Below are 15,149 nucleotides of genomic sequence, written 5' to 3' on the forward strand. Positions count from 1 at the left end.
GCCCCTCTGGGACCGGGCTGTGCGGGGCGGGCAGGCGGAGGGGGGGAACCCACCGATGTGGCGCCCGCTCGGGGCGGTGCGGGCAGCCCCAGGCTCCGCTCCGCCTCGCTGGGCGGGCGGATCCCAGCTCCTGCTTTTCCCGGGGGCTGTAGAGGCTTGTCCCGGCCCTGCGCGATCCTGCTTGGCTGCCGCCCTCCCCGCCTCCCTCCTCCCTCTCCTCCTCCCTCCCTCCCTCCTCCTCCACCACCCCATGTGCTTTCTGCCGGGCCAAGTTTGCAGAGCGCCGCCGCACGCCGGGCAAGCGGAGCGGAGCCGTCAGCGGAGCGGGGCAGCGGGCGCGGCTCCAGCGCGGCGCGGTGGGGCAGGCTCGGCCTCGGGGCGCTCTCGCCCGGCCGCACCATGCCGCGGCGGCGCGGGTGCTGCCTGCCGCCCCTGCTCTGCACTTTAGCCGCGCTGAGCCTGCCGCTGCTGCTGGCCGCGGAGCCCCGCGCCAGAAGTTGCTCCGAAGTGCGGAGGCTGTACGCGGCCAAGGGCTTCAGCCAGAGCGAAGCGCCCAGCCACGAGATCAGCGGTGAGTCGCGATCGTCTCCGCCGCCTTTGTGCGCGATCGGCCCGGACGCGGCCCCCGCGGGGTGCGCGCCCGGCTCCCCCCCCCGCCCGGGGCCCCCCCCCCCGGTTCCGTTCGGTTCCCCCAGTCCAGCGGAGCTCGGCGCTTGTCCCGCCCCGCCTGCCCGGTGCCTGTTGCGGCTCCGCTCCCCGCCGCTCGGCCGGGGCTTTACGCGGCGCTGCCGCTTCCCGGGGGCCCCGTCCCGGCGGCTCGGCAGGCGGGGGGACCGGGAGCGGTTTCTTTCTTCCTTCGCTTCTTTCCCTTTCTTCCCTCCGCTTCCGACCCGAGGTAGCGGCGCATCGCGGGGACGGCGGTGCTCGCAGCCGGCCGCGGTAGGAAATGGAAGCTAATGTGCTCCCACCCAAAACAGTTTATTCTTTTTTGTTCCATCCTTCATCTCCCTCCCAGGGCCGCTGCTTTTATTTCCCCTTCTGAATGACCTACTGGACCGCATTCTCCGCGGAACAAAGGAAGTGCCTTTTTAGCTGGAATCCTCGGAGACCACCAAGGACTCCGGCTCATGCACTGCAATTTCGCACTACTTTCAACAATAACAAAAATGCATGACTGAATGGCTCAAAAATGTGGAGTGTTAGAGGCATTCATTTCGGTCTAGGACACTGTCACAACACAGACAGACCCCGAGTAAATACCTTTAGACGGCTAAGAGAGGAGCTGGGGGTAATCTTTAGCATTGGTGTGCCCTCCAGATATGCATACATTATCGTTTAGACTGACAAAACTGCAATGATTTCAGGCGGTTGCGCTTTTACATTGTCAGCCTAATGATATGCGTTTAGCCTACATCTGTTTGAATAAAATTGCAGGCCCGTTTGCTTCTCCAAGAAATATTTTAATGAGAACCGTCTGACTGGCTGCAGTTAACATACTCGCTCCCCACTTCACCCTCCCTGCTTTTAAAATGGTCTCTAATAAATAGGCTGGGATTTGATTGGAGTCCAGCCCTCATCAGTGGAGGATCAGGACCCGAGCAGGCTCCTGCACAGTGGCCGGTGTTGGGAAGGTTTGACCTAGTCCTTATTTTATATGTTGTTTAAGATGACTCGGTGAACTTTGGAGGGAGTCAGGAGCAGACTGTGCTGCCAGGGCTTCCATTTGAAGCTCTGCAGCTGCGGTCAGTTTGTGCTTTTGGAACAAGGTCAGAGAAATGTGATGAGCAAGGTGAGATTATGGGACAAAAGAAGGGCTTTCTGCAGAGACACGCTGGGAATACCAGCAGGGTTGTGTTACCTTCCCAGGGGCACCGGGAGGCTGTGTCTGGCCTTGCTTGGAGAGCAACAGGTCTTGCAAAGTTGGGTTTTAAACATCATCCTGCTCCCCAGGGTGTGCCGGGCGGGACGGTGGAAGTCTTGAGAGGACTTGTGCTTGTAGGGCTGTAAAGTGTGGTGTGGTGGCACTCAAACCTCGAGCAGGGTGCTGGGCTGTTGTCGCAGGTGATGGTGTGTTTTCATTAGGGTGGGTAAATGGATTGGAAGGGCAGTTACCTGGGAGGCTGGCTAATAGGTGAGAACAAGATAAATGTGTGTGAGGGAAGGAGCTGGCTGTGCTTGGATGAGTTGGCTGTGATGGTGGAAACGGGTGATTTCTGCTTGGTAGCATCCCTCTGCTCACTAAACCATGCTGGAGAAGTTTGAGCGAATTCAACAGGCTGTGATGCTGATGGGATGATGCATGGAAACATGGCTGTTACCGGTATGAACTCAAGTCTGAAGTCCATCAAGCTCTTTAGGGTTTTGTTTTGGTTTGTATGGTACTCTGTTCTACCTTTCTCTCATAGAATTGCTTTAGATCCCAGGGTGCAGACAGAAGCTTCCTACCACCTTTCCAAAGCAGTGTCCTAAAAGCTGTGGCACTGTCAGCATAGTGACTTCCGTCCGGTTGGGGATCACTGATCCTACCAAACATTGGCCTGGAACTGTCACAATGAAGCAGTTGGGTGGCATGGGCAGATGTCCCCCACCCTGGGCTGTGGGACACAAGTGAAACATCCCCACCAGGTGGGCATAGGAGCTATTTGGGGTTTAGCAACATCTCACATGGGATTTTTTGGGACAGTTTGACGTTCTAGAGCAGTAGATACAAGTCTTTTCCTTCAAGGAAATGGCTGTTCCAGCAGTCTTTTCATCTGTATCATTGCTTTATCAGTCACATGAAGAGGCTGTTTAGTGTTGATAATAACCCAGCAGTTCAGTTTAATATTTGTTTAGGCCAGGTTTAAGACCTAATTAGAATATGCATAAATGACAGGTTGTATCTTGCTGAAGCACATAAGCATTTTGGAGAGAAGCGTGTGGCTGGTCAGCTCATTGCTGGCTTGCTAAGAGGTGTAAAATGTGCTGTTTGTAGTGTGGACCATACACAGATTGTTTCCTTTTCTGTTAACTTGGTGTTAGAGGTGTCAGGAGACTGATCCTGTAAGTCTGCATGGAAGCATTTCAGAAGTCATGCCCCTTTGGTACCGCCTTGTGTCCAGGTGAACTTTACCTCCTGCACCTATAGCTAGCTGTGTGATGGATACGTTGCAAAGCTCAGGGCAGGGGTGAGATGCAGTCTTGGTGCTGCTGCTGGAGACGTCAGTGCTTGTGTAGAGCTGCTGTAGATGGTTGGTTTGTGAGACCTGACTCTTGATGATGTACCAGAGAGTGGCTGGTATGGGGAGAGCACCAGCCTGCAGCTGCTTTGAAGATGACTTTAAGTCATTTAAACTTTTAAGTTCCCTGAGGAGAGCACATCTTGGAAGGTCCAGGTCCTAATGCCTGTAACTGCTCACTTTGTTCAAGCACTGCCTGAAGAGTATTGCTCCTTATTGAACCCATGTGTGCCCAGGCTGTGGTGGTGATGGAGCAAAGCTCCCTGGGATGACCTTACCCTGGTTGCCCTGGTGTGGCTGCAGAATGAAATGCAAAGCGAGCTGGTGTCAGTGGCATCCGGAGACCCACAGTAGGTGGCAGTGATTTAAAAACAAGTTTCTTTCAGGAGGCTCCTTCATGCCCTCAGGTGTTAAACGGATGGAAATTCCTTCCCTTTTCCTGCTAATTGGAAGGAATAGATGTTTCTTTTCCTGGATTGTAAAGAAACTGGTGGAAAGCGTTATCAGTTAACCCATGAGTTCCCTGCAGAGGTGTAATGCCTTCTCTGGCTGGCACTGCTGTCCTGAGTTCATGGAGGCAAGATGACCTCTGGGGAGTACAGAATGAGCCTGGAGCTCCGTACAGGGAGCTGGGCACAAGCACCATTCCTTGCTCAGTCTTGGTGAGGATGCTCAGTGTAATCTGTGTCTCAGTTTGAACAGGATTAATGGAATAATTGCATTTATCTGCGGGGAGCAATGAGAGCAGTTCTTGCACCGTGCCAGAGAGAGTCACTTGGTTCCTTATGTTTGCACTCATGGGATTTTGCCCACGGTGGTGGGGTGCCCCCATGTCCTGCTGCTGCTTGTTGTGGTTGTGAACCGGGTGCTGGAGCATCACCTGGATGTGCTGCCTTGGCTGGTTGGGAAGGGCGCTTTGCTGGCGCTGCTGTTTTATGGAGTGAGTTCAGCAAAGACTTTCGTAGTTTTTTACGTGCTTCTCTTCCAACTGGGAAACCATTTCTGGATCTTGTCCAGGCTGCCTGGCACTGCGGAGCCTGTTGCAGTGGGTTTGCACGAGACAGCTCCTGGGTTCCTTGGGGCATGAGAAGTACCAGGTAGCTCCTTGTCCTCCTCCCCATCCCTTTGAAGGCGTGGAGCTACCTTGCCACCAGCTGTAGCTGTTTGCACTGACTCACCCAGTGAAGGCAGTGGTCCTTGGTGTTAACGCAGCGATCCCCTGCTCCCCCATGGGCGGAGAAGTGCCCGTTGCAGAACATCCCCGCGGCGAGCGCCAAGTGCTGGCCATGGAAAAATAAACGAGAGAATCGCTTGGGGTATTTTTAGCTGCTTCTAATGTCATTTAGCAACTGGAAACAGCGGGAGGGGGAGCTGGCAGCGTGCAGGGTGCCCGCGGGCCACTGGCGAGGCTGCACCGGGTGCCGGTGCTCGCCTGGGACTCCGCTTTCTCCCTCCGTAGCTCTGCAGCGCGGGGTTCGGTTGGGCTGCAGCAGCGCCGTGTCCTGGCAGCCGGCAGCGTGAAAGCGTGTGGTTAGCAGCGACTGCCGGCAGTGGCCCGGGCTGAGTGGGAGGATCGCTTTCCTTGGCACACACTTCACAGAAAGTTCTGTTTTTTCTGCCAGAATAAGCAGTCATTACATTCCGTACAATTCGCAGGCAAATTATTATCTATTGTTCAAATTGCCTTAATTATCAGATGTTTCCTTAGACGTGTAGCTGTTTTCGAAGGGGCTCAATGGATGTGTGTACATTGGGCAGGAGGCCGGAGCTGCACAATGTTTTCAGGGCTGTTTTGTAGTTTCAGGGAGATTTTCTGTGGCTTTCGTATGTCAACAGACTTTTTATTCTTGCTGAAACAGCAGCAGAGTGGGGCCAGGGCGGCTGCGAGGCGCTGGGTTTGCCTCGGTTCCCTGCCTCTCCCCTCTGCCGTGGTATTTAGCCTTCCTTCTGCAAGGAAGTTGAGCCTGAAGCATCGCTGCTGCGTGCAGGCGCTGGGTGTGAGATGGCTCTGATGGGAGGAGGTACCAAACAAGCATCTTCTGTCTTGGAGGCGCAGGTAGCACCTACCCAGGAGGTTGGAAGGGTCCCAGGTTGTTTGGGGTAGTGATGTCCATGGTCTTAGCCTGCTCTGTGGTGTTGGCTGCTGGCTCATGCAGACCCCACTGTCCTGGTTATGTGCAGTAGGTTACCAACCCTGGGAGCATCCTGGAGCCTGCATGGATGGGGAAGGACTCCCAGGGCATCTGGAAAAGAGTTGGATGTGTGGCTCTTGCCTCCTGTCCCCTCCACCTGTAGCCATTCCCCTGATAAGTAGAGGGGTGCTTCCCAAGGGAATTCTATAGATGTGCACATACACATAGATGTCGAGTTGCATTGGCTCAGTCATTCACGTCTCCCTCCTGCTGTGCTCCCCAAAACCTGCAGGTTTTGGGATGGAGCATCAGGATTATCCCATCTGCTGCAAAATCCTTCTCTTCCTAGAAGAGGAGCGATGCTTCAGGCCCAGATTTCTATTCCTTGCTTTTGTTCTGACTTTTTTGGGGGGGGGGGGGTGATAAAGGGGTGTTAGCTGGAGCGGGGGCAAGGAAATTCTTGTCAGCCAAAGGGGTCAGAGCATGTGTCTCCTCGCTGGCTGCCAGGGCTGGTCTCCGGGGCAATAACCTCCTCGCATTCCTCACATTCCTCCTCCTTTCTCTTTCTTTTGAGATTATGAAGATAACTTCCTTCTCCCATTGCTAAGCAATGTGAGGGCCCAGCAACGCTTAAATTTCCCCCCTTGCTCCCTAAATTACCCCATGTGCTCCAACATATCCCATAGCAAACCCTTCTGGTGCCCTGGAAAGGGCAGTTTATGCTGTTTGCTGAGATTGTGTGTCTTGGAAGAAAGCTGCTGCTTGCATTATTATGTTTTATAATTGCCAAGCACTTTAATTAAAAGAGAACAGCCTTATTGTAGCCCATCTTTCCTGCTTCCCTACCTGCTTGGTAAAGACTTTCCTTAGTGTTTCATGACACTGTTTTGCCTTTTTAGCTGAGATTTTGGGCTGTCTGTGTTGTTTTTCTTTGCCCTTGCAGCCCCACAGGGGCTGTGGCTGAAGCATCGTGTTTGTTCCAGGGGATTTTCTTCTTTACATCTTTCTGGTCTGGGAAAGCAATGTGTTGGGAAGAGGGGAGCCAGAGAGGAGGTATCGGAGGCTTTACATGTGCAGAGGGGGCTGGTGGCAGCTGCGTGGGGTGTCAGGAGGGTTTGTCCCCATGCAGATATGGTTGTGATGGGTTTCATGGGATGGTGGTTTCTGTTTGCAGATGCCACAGGTGTCTTCCCCACTGGGTTGTGCCATGAAGTCCTGCACGTTTCATATCCCTGTGGGGCCCAGGAGAGGGGTGCGGTGGGATGGGGAAGGGGTGGTGGTCCCCATGGGCAGGGGTCATCGCCATGGGCAGTGGTGCTTGAAAGGACAGAGATGGTGCTTAAAAAGTGCATGGGGATGGGTACCTACTGATGGGATTGGCCTTTAAGAGCAACCCAATGTTGCTTATGATGTGAAATTCAGATTGTAGTGCCCCTGTCCCAGTGTAAAGCATTGCCTGTCTCCCCAGTCACTCTTAGAAATGCTTTTTTGTTGCTCATCTTTTAAGCAGAAGCTAAATTTGTTTCCTGACTTTCTACTCGTGTATTCTGTGACTGTCACAATTGGACTTGTGTTGGTTCCCTGTCAGGGGCTTCTCTGCTGGCTTTGGTATAGGAAAGGGCCACGGAGAGCAGAGAGGAGCTGCCCTTCATGAAGGATGCATAAGAAGTATTTCTCTCAGTGTTTCCAGTTTAGAAGTTGAGAATTGTCTGGATTTTAAGCAAATTCAGATGGGAGCAAACAATGATGAAATGTTTAAAATATGTTTCAACATTTTTGTGGGAATAGGAACTGTTCCTACCCAGGCAAGGCTGCAGCTTTCGGGAGGTGAAAATATGTGGCCCTTACACATTGTCAGCGTTGTTGCTGTTCTTTTTCTTCTCCTTCTTCTTCTTTTTTTCCCCTAAATGCTCATAGGAAATTGGCTTTGGTAATTGAGTTTCTACAGAACCACAACATCCAATAGCTGTTCCTTTCCAGGGGTCACACTTAGGTTAGCTTAAGTAATGTGCAGTCGGTTTAACCTCTTGTGGTTGGCAGTGCTATTCGAGAAATTACTGGTGATTTGGGGTGTGTTAAAGTAACAGCTTCACAGGAAAACCCCAAATGTCAGGGTGTCTGCTTTTCCCAAAGCTCTGACTGCGCTGTGAGAACCGGGCGCCTCATGGTGCTTTGGGTTTGCATTGGGAAATGTAGTGAAAGCCTTTATGGCCTGTTGACTTTCCTTTTGGAAGGAGCCAAAGTTACCTTTGAATTTGGGTGCCATGGTTTAGTGTGAGGTGTCCCTGCTCATGCAGGGGGGTTGGACCTAGATGATCTTAAGGTCCTTTCCAACCCTAACTATTCTATGGTTCTAATTGTTTTCCCACATTGGTCTATTACATCCTCCTGCTTCGGATGCAGGATGCTTGGTGTTGGGTCACCTCGCGATGCGACCCAATGTGGCGCATCCTGCATCTGAAGCAGGAGGATGTTAAGGATGTTACAAGTCCATGTAGTAGCTCTGCTGGAGGAGCAGCAGTGCCCTGGAGCCCCAGATCCCCAGGGTTTAGGGGATTTGCTGGCAGCAGAGGGCCAGCTTTAAGACATTATGAGCTGGGGCTTTAGCTTGGTAGCATTGACAGTTTGGTATAAAAAGCTCTGTGTTGCAGGCTGCGATGACAGGGGGTGATAAATCCCTCTTGGCTGGTGCTACAGGTTCTAATAATGGTGTTTTAAAAAGATTACATGGGTTTTAATGCAAACTTTTTGCTTCTTTGTACTCTCTTCTTTTTAAAGAGCGGAGCCTGTTTTGATTCAGCATTCTTGGAACATAAAGATGGAGCCAGGATTTTTACTGGGCTGAAAGGCAGCTTTTTGCTTCTCCTGCAAACATGAGGATCTTGTTTGAGTGTCTTTATAGCCAACTGGCTGGCAGTGTCCTCTTTTACAAGGGAGCTTGCTTGTTTGTTTGTTTTAAAGGTAACTTTGCCCCATGGAAGATTAAAGAGCAAGCAGCTTCATGCAGCTCACTGGGGCTATCAGAAAGAAATTGGTGATAGGGAGAGACTTTGCATGATAGCAGTAAGGGGGGGGAAATAACCTCCTGCTTTCCTTGGCCCATTCCCATGGGAGGACAGGGTGTTTATGTGATCAAAGGAGCCAGCACAGTTATAAGCCTGGTGGAACATAATTCCCTTGCCAGGTACATGTGGGCTTTACCTTTGCTCTGAGCAGCGTGGGGTGGATTTGCTTGCCCACCCGTCAACCTTTGGGTGTCTAAAGTGTGTTGGCTGGCAGTACTGGGGGAGCGCAGTGGGAAGAGGTGGTGGGGCACTGATGGCAATGCCCCTGCCTGGGCAGAAACCTGCTGTGCAGATCAGAGCTCAGCACTGTGGCACTGGGTTGGACTGGGGGAAAGGGGACGGGCATCCTCCTGAGTTCTGGCTTGGAGCTCAGGGTGCTTTTCTTCTCAGTGGGGTTAAAAAATGGCTTTGATAGCGTCTGCTAATGATTCAGTGCTGTTTACATAATAACTGTGGTTCGTTTTCATTAGCTTTCATAATGAGATCACTTTTCTTCTCCTGCAATCGCTTGCTGGTTCCATTGCCCACGTGTCTGCTCCCCTGAGCGCACCAGCGGGCCCTGGCCTCCTTCCCCACTCTGGGTGTGGAAGAAGGTTCACAACTTGTCACCGCATAGGAGAGGAGGCAAAGGGGGTTTGCGTTGCTGGGATAACTTCTGGAAGGACCCAGGATGCAGTTTGGAGCATCACAGAGGTTTGGAGCATCACAGAGGAGTTGGGTTGAAATCCGGTTTGGGTGATTTCTCAGTGCAGCGCTCATCTTTGTACTGAAAACTCTTGGGTTTAGCTGTTTGCAAGGAGGGGAACCCACTGACCTGCTTCCACCAGGAGGATGAAGCCAGGGCCTTTCACCTCCGACATCCACCATGTCAGAAGCACTAATCTGTGACAGGTGATGTGCATCATGTTGTTGGGGTATACAAAGCTACTGGATTAACTGCTGCAGCCTAACCTTGATCTAGTACATGCTTGCTTCCAGTGTCTGAGCAATTGTGAACGGTGGCGTTCCTGTATGACAGGCTGCTAGCACCTTCCTCCCGCAGCATCCTGCTCTTGGAGCAGCAGTGCCAAGATAACACCCACCCTTGAGCTCTTATTGAATAAATCATGGCACTGGGAGCAGAATACAATAGTGTGAGCACTGCCTTCTGGAAGGTAAGGCTGGGTGTTGGTTTGGCTCCTGTGTTTTGGCGGGTTTGTTCCCTTTTTAGCTTACAGGAGGCACGTTATGGTTTCAAAGCAGCCCTGACCCTGCGGGCGCAGTGGTGCTTCAGAACAGGCTGAGTCCTCACAGGACAGAGGGTGCTTGCCTGGTGAGTGCTGTTGGGAGGATGGGTGGGTGCATGGGTTGCTTTGCAAATGCCTGTCCCAGGGAATGCACACCTTCTGCTCCCTTTTGGCTGCAAGTGCCTGTTTCTATAGAGATATGCCCCAAACCATTTGCTGTCAGCGGTAGATGATGGGCTCAGGTGCTGGAGGGAGGGCCTGACCACCTCTTCTTTGTGAGTGTTGGGGAAGGTGGCAGTGCTCTTGGCTGTGTGGCTTTGCTGATTAAACGGAGTTAATGGGGCCTGGTTGGAGAGCTGTGGTTTTGCGAGTAGAGGAGGCTCAGGACTAATTCTGCCCCATTGAATCCACCAAAGGGACACAGAGATCCCGGTGGCAGGCGCCTCGCTAGCAGGAGCTCCACGTAACTCAGCCCTCTGCTTTATTAAAGGCTCCTTTATAGCACTCTTTTGCCGTAACCCCGGTGAGAACAGCCAGCCTTTTCAGCAGCCTGAAACCTCCCTTACCGGGAAGGCTGCTCTGAACCAGCCCGAAACTGCTTTGGAAACACAGTCTGTGAGCAGGCGAGGATGCCAGGCGAGCCTGGTGCTCCTGGTCACCCTTTGCCAGCCTTGCTGAAACCAGGGATGTGTCCACTCGCCAGCCAGCTCAATGGGATACTGAGAAATAAGGGTTAATTTCTAGGTATCAAAATGTGCCCAAAAGGTTAAACGAGACTTCCTCCTTGTCAATGAGTTACGGCCTTAAAATATTTGCATTCTTTCCTGAAAGATTTAGGAATAATTATATAGCACTCAGGGGCAAGGCATTGCCAGATAAACTTAACAACTCTATAATTTGTACTCGAGGCAGGGTTTCCTGTAAATGATAGCTTTGTTTAATTTTACAATACTGCTTCCAAATGTTTGCTGGGTATGGATTGCCAGCTCAACTGGGCTCGTGAATCTGGAAGAGCATTTATTTGTTTGTTACTATAGACAATAAAAGCTGCTGTATTAGGCTGAAACTTGGCATCGTCCCCCTTCACGGCTTCTAAGCATCCTTCCCCAGGTGGGTTCGGTGGTGGGGTGGGCAGCTGAGGCGGGATGCGAGCAGCTTTCCGACCTCTCCATCCGAAATCCCTGAGCAGCTCTAGGATGGCCTCCTGCTCTGCCTTTCCTTTCACTGGGGTCGGGAAAGGAACGCTGCAGTCGCAATGCACATGCTTTATTTCCATTACTCAAAGCCGGAGTCATGCATAGTTACAGCCAAAGACACTTCAGCAGCTCTGGGGATAACAAGATAGCTGACAGACTGGAATGCGGATTTATCAGGGGTAAAAACTGGCAAAATTCCTCATTTCTGAGTCTTCTTTTTAAATAGGCCCTTCATGCTCCTGTGGCATGAGCCCACCGTGGGCTTTAACCCCTTGTGTTCTCCCTGCGGGATGCAGGGATGTGTGTGGGACCAGCCCCTGTGTCTTCTGGGGTTAAATGCCTCAGTCCCACCTCGTTCCTAGGTGCTGCTTGGAAGCTGCGGAGCTCCTCCAGGAATGTTTTCAATGGGTTTTTAGTTCCAAGCGCAAGCCTTTGCCCCAGATGTGCATCTGAGTGACCGCAGAACATAAATTTTACTGTATGTTGCCTTTGGACTGGCAGTCTGGGAGGCTACTGGGCAGTTAACATAGGCGGCTTGTGCCATGAAATGCACTTCCTTGGGATTTGATTCACATCCATTGCTTTCAGAGCAAATCTCTTTATTGGTTTCAGTTGCATTCTGATGTCGAGCTACTTTTCCTGTGCCTTTGTCAGGACAAGGAAGTGTTTATATTGCTGTGTGAAACAGGTCATCTTTGGCTCTATGGCTTTTCAGTAATATATATGTATTAATATTCAGAGACATGAAGCAATTTCTGTTTGGGGAAACGAGTTATGGCCGAAGCAGCACACTTGGAAGTTCAATGGATTAAGTGGAATGCCTCAGTTGCAGGAGCCAGGCTCGGGAGGCAGCTCGGGCTGCTTAGGGAAAGACTTTCCAGTTAAAATTTAACCTTTCCCAATGCTCCGGGTGCAGCCAGACCTGCCTGGTGCCAGCCCATGGGGAGAGGGCTCTGACGTGGCCGTCTGCAGGGTGGGAGGGTTTGGAGCTGGTGGTTGTGCCTGTGGTTGTGCGTCTGGGCTGGCGGGGAATGAGGAGAATGTCCCTTGTTATTGGAAAAGGAAAGGATTGCTCAAGGGTTGCGAAACACTTTGCTATGGAAAGAAATGTGGAATAGCATGAGAGCAGGAGGGGGCTGTTCCGGAGCCTGAGCGCGCTTGGAAGCGTTCTTCTTACCTGGGGACTCAGGTGGAGTCTCAAGGCTTCGGTGTTAGCTTGGACTTCTGTCCCAGGGTACCCGGGCTGGAAGGCTACACTGGTGCCATCCCTGCCTCTCCCTTTGGTGATGACCACGGGAAGCTTTGCTTGCCCGGTGAGCGCAGCCTGATGCTGGCTGCACTGAAAGCACTTGAAACCTGGCCGTGGGCTCTCGTGGGAAAGCTGCTGGCTCCTGGTTTCCTGCCCTCTGTGTGCTTTCTGCCGTGTCGCTGCATTTATCCCCTTGGCTGAGCCCCAGGCATGTCCACTGGAACCAGCGTGGCTCCTCACTGCTTTGCTGCAGGTGCTTCTTGGCCTGTGTTATCCTGGTGCACCCACAGGGCAGGTTCATCCCCGCAGTGGGAAGCTGCTCTGGTCACAAGCCAGTTCCCACTGGAGGCACCCAGCCCACGTGGGATAACCATCACCAGCAACCCTCTTGCTAAAGCCTTATCTCAGCCCTGCTAGCATCACTTTGTACCTCCTGTGGGGACTGCCCATCCCTCCTCTCTGCTTTTTTAGCCACAAACTCTATAAAGACTGGTTTTGCTGGTGGGGGATACTGGGACAGCACAGCAGCACTGCATGGAGGGTGGGAGCTCATCTCCCTGCTTGGGAAGGACTAACTCAACTGGTAAATGCACCCCATCCTTCTGCTCGGCCATCCCTTCCCTGGGGTTGCAGTGTGCCGGGGGCTGTTTACCTTCCTGGCAGTGGATTTTGGATGGTGCAGCCTGGGAGGTGGATGGCAAAGGTCTTGTTTGCACTTGTGCCTGCCGCAGGTTGCTCAGGACTGTGCTTAAAAAGACAAAATAAACCCCTTCGATGCCTGCCAGCAAGAGCCTCGGTGCAATTGTCAATTCTAGGGTGAGATGCTTTCAGCATTAGTTGTTGTTTTTCCACCCCACCAAAGCTGTTTGCAGCAAATCTATCTCAGATGTGACGAAGGAGAGGTGCCACTTTCTTCAGAGCAGAGCAGTGCCAAGAGGACATGTGCCCATGGTGAAACCTGCTTGGAAGGGAGGGTTGGGAAACCAAAAAGGTGGGCTTGTCTTAAAAGGCTGAAGTGGCCTCCTGTGCCCTCCCTGCGGGTGGCTGTCCCTTCATCGGGGATGCTGCTGTCCCTTCATCGGGGATGCTGCTGTCCCTTCATCGGGGATGCTGCTGTCCCTTCATCGGGGATGCTGCTGTCCCTTCATCGGGGATGCTGCTGTCCCTCCTGGCATGGTTTTGTTCAAACAGAAACTCAGTGGTGCAGATGCTGGCTTGTGAATTGTTGAAAAGGTGCTGGGATTTATCTGTGCTAATGTGAGCAGAAGGAGTGCCTGTGTGAACCTGCCGCAGATAAGGCACTGAGGTGAGCAGGAGAAGGGGGAATTTCTAATCCCGTGATACCCTTATCTTAATCCTTTCTCCCTGCTCTCCCACCCCCTTCCTTGGCTTTTCCAGGGTAGTTTAAACTACTCGGCCTCGCCTTTCCCACTAATACTGGCAGGTTGCTAGTTCCAAACCTGGGGAATACATTGGGAGTCTGTTGCAGCGGCAGGCTGGGGTTTTGGATGTAGATCACATCATGCTGGCTGAGCACAGTGTGCTGCTTGTGTGAGCTGGGTGGCTTCTGCAGATGCCCCGGCTGTGAAAAAACTAAATCGTGGTCAGAGGAGCAGGCAAAGGGTTTAAAAGCACATTTTTCAGGCAAAAATCTCATTTACAAGCTCAGCTGTGGCCTTAGCTCTGAGGAGGTTTGTCTCAGGGGAGATAAAGGCGAGATGTGGGAGGTTTAGGGGATGGTTCAGACCGTCACTGGTGCTGATGCCCCCCATAAATGCCCCCAGGTGAGGAGGCAACAACCCTGGCATTGGGCTCTGGCACGGTGGCACCTCCTGGCCCAATTTCATAGGATTATAGAATATTGAAGGACCCATAGGGATCATGGAGTCCAATTCCCTGCTCTTGGTAGGACCACCTCAAACTTCAGTGGTGTTTCAAAGGTCTTGGGAAGGTTGCACCTTGGTTTTTTTGGTGCTGGACTTCCCCTGTCTCCTGTTGCGTGGCTTATTTGCCCTGCTCCATGGGATGCTTCAGTTCAGGCCCAGCTTTGTGTGTTTTTGGAGGTTTGTCTTATTTACACGAGCAGTTCTCAGTAAGTTCAGCTGAAAAGCAGCTTTTCTTCCTGGGAGCAGCCAGGAACCACTGGTGTGTGATCTTTGTGTATAAAGTTGCCTCTCTCTGCTTATAAACAGTGGCCTTAGGATGGATGTGCGGTGGACCTGTTTAGATTTAAATCTGACCCACCTCCTTGTTTTCGGTGCTGGCGTCCCCTTTGAGCAACGTGTTCTTTCCTGCCTTTTGCAGTCACATTGAGTTATTCAATCACTGAGGTTTTTAACCTTTTAGGATTGGAAAGCCGTTTCAGATGGTGGTGTTCTGCTGCAGACAGTTCTGTTATGATTTTATTTTCACTCTTTTTTTGCTGCACAGAGTTGCATGCACAGATTGCTCTGCAGTTTCCCATGCAGCCTTTATTCTGATGGCCTGGTAAGCCAGGACCTGATAACCACAGGAAGCCGGTTCTGTCTGAATAGCCCCTGGTAGCTTTGGCTGTATGAGGGGTTGAGCTGGGAAGCACACGTGCATGCCTTGGTCCTCCAGATGTGGTGGAAGAGCTGCTGTGAGGTGAAGCTCTGCTGGCTCTCCCTCCCAGAGCCCTTCATCTGGGCTTGTTTCCTCAACCCTGGTTTGCATCAGATTGGTGGGAGCTAATTATTCCTGAAACCCCTTTAACTGGTGCCTCTTTGTGGTCCAGCTGAAACTGGGGAATTGTTTCTACAGTCATGAGCAGAGGGGAGACATGGGGCAGAGCAGCCTTGCTTTCCTTCCTGGGAAGGCAAACTGGAACAAGGGGTTGGCAGCATTACTGGGTCAATGATGGAACGTGCAAAGCCTTTGTGTTTTAGGTTGAAAACCAGGGCGATGCCTACTTGCTGCTTTAGGGGGTGTTTGTAGTGTGCAGGTACATAGTGAGATGTAGTGTGGGTTCCTGCAGATAAACTCCATTTTAAGTTGTGGCTGTGATGAGAAGCATCACAGGGTCAGGATGTGGATAAGGAGAAG

The 15,149-nt window shown here is 52.0% G+C and overlaps 1 protein-coding gene across 2 annotated transcripts in view; it reads left to right on the top strand.

Annotated features, from left to right (window-relative positions):
• Positions 1–378: 378 nt before the first annotated feature.
• The window catches only part of GPC4 (glypican 4), a 65,506-nt gene continuing 50,735 nt past the window's right edge, over positions 379–15,149 (top strand). Inside the window, exon 1 of one of the 2 annotated variants that reach the window (XM_062612745.1) lies at positions 379–571. In XM_062612745.1, coding sequence (XP_062468729.1) covers positions 400–571 — 172 coding nt within the window. In that variant the 5' untranslated portion in view covers positions 379–399. Of the gene's footprint in view, positions 572–2,292; positions 2,321–15,149 lie in introns of those variants that run through there. The other variant, XM_062612746.1, reaches the window with a different exon arrangement.

Source organism: Pezoporus occidentalis, unplaced genomic scaffold (genome assembly GCF_034315485.1).
Source record: "Pezoporus occidentalis ecotype Australia unplaced genomic scaffold, CSIRO_AGI_Poc_V1 ctg161, whole genome shotgun sequence".
Lineage (NCBI taxonomy): Eukaryota > Metazoa > Chordata > Aves > Psittaciformes > Psittacidae > Pezoporus > Pezoporus occidentalis.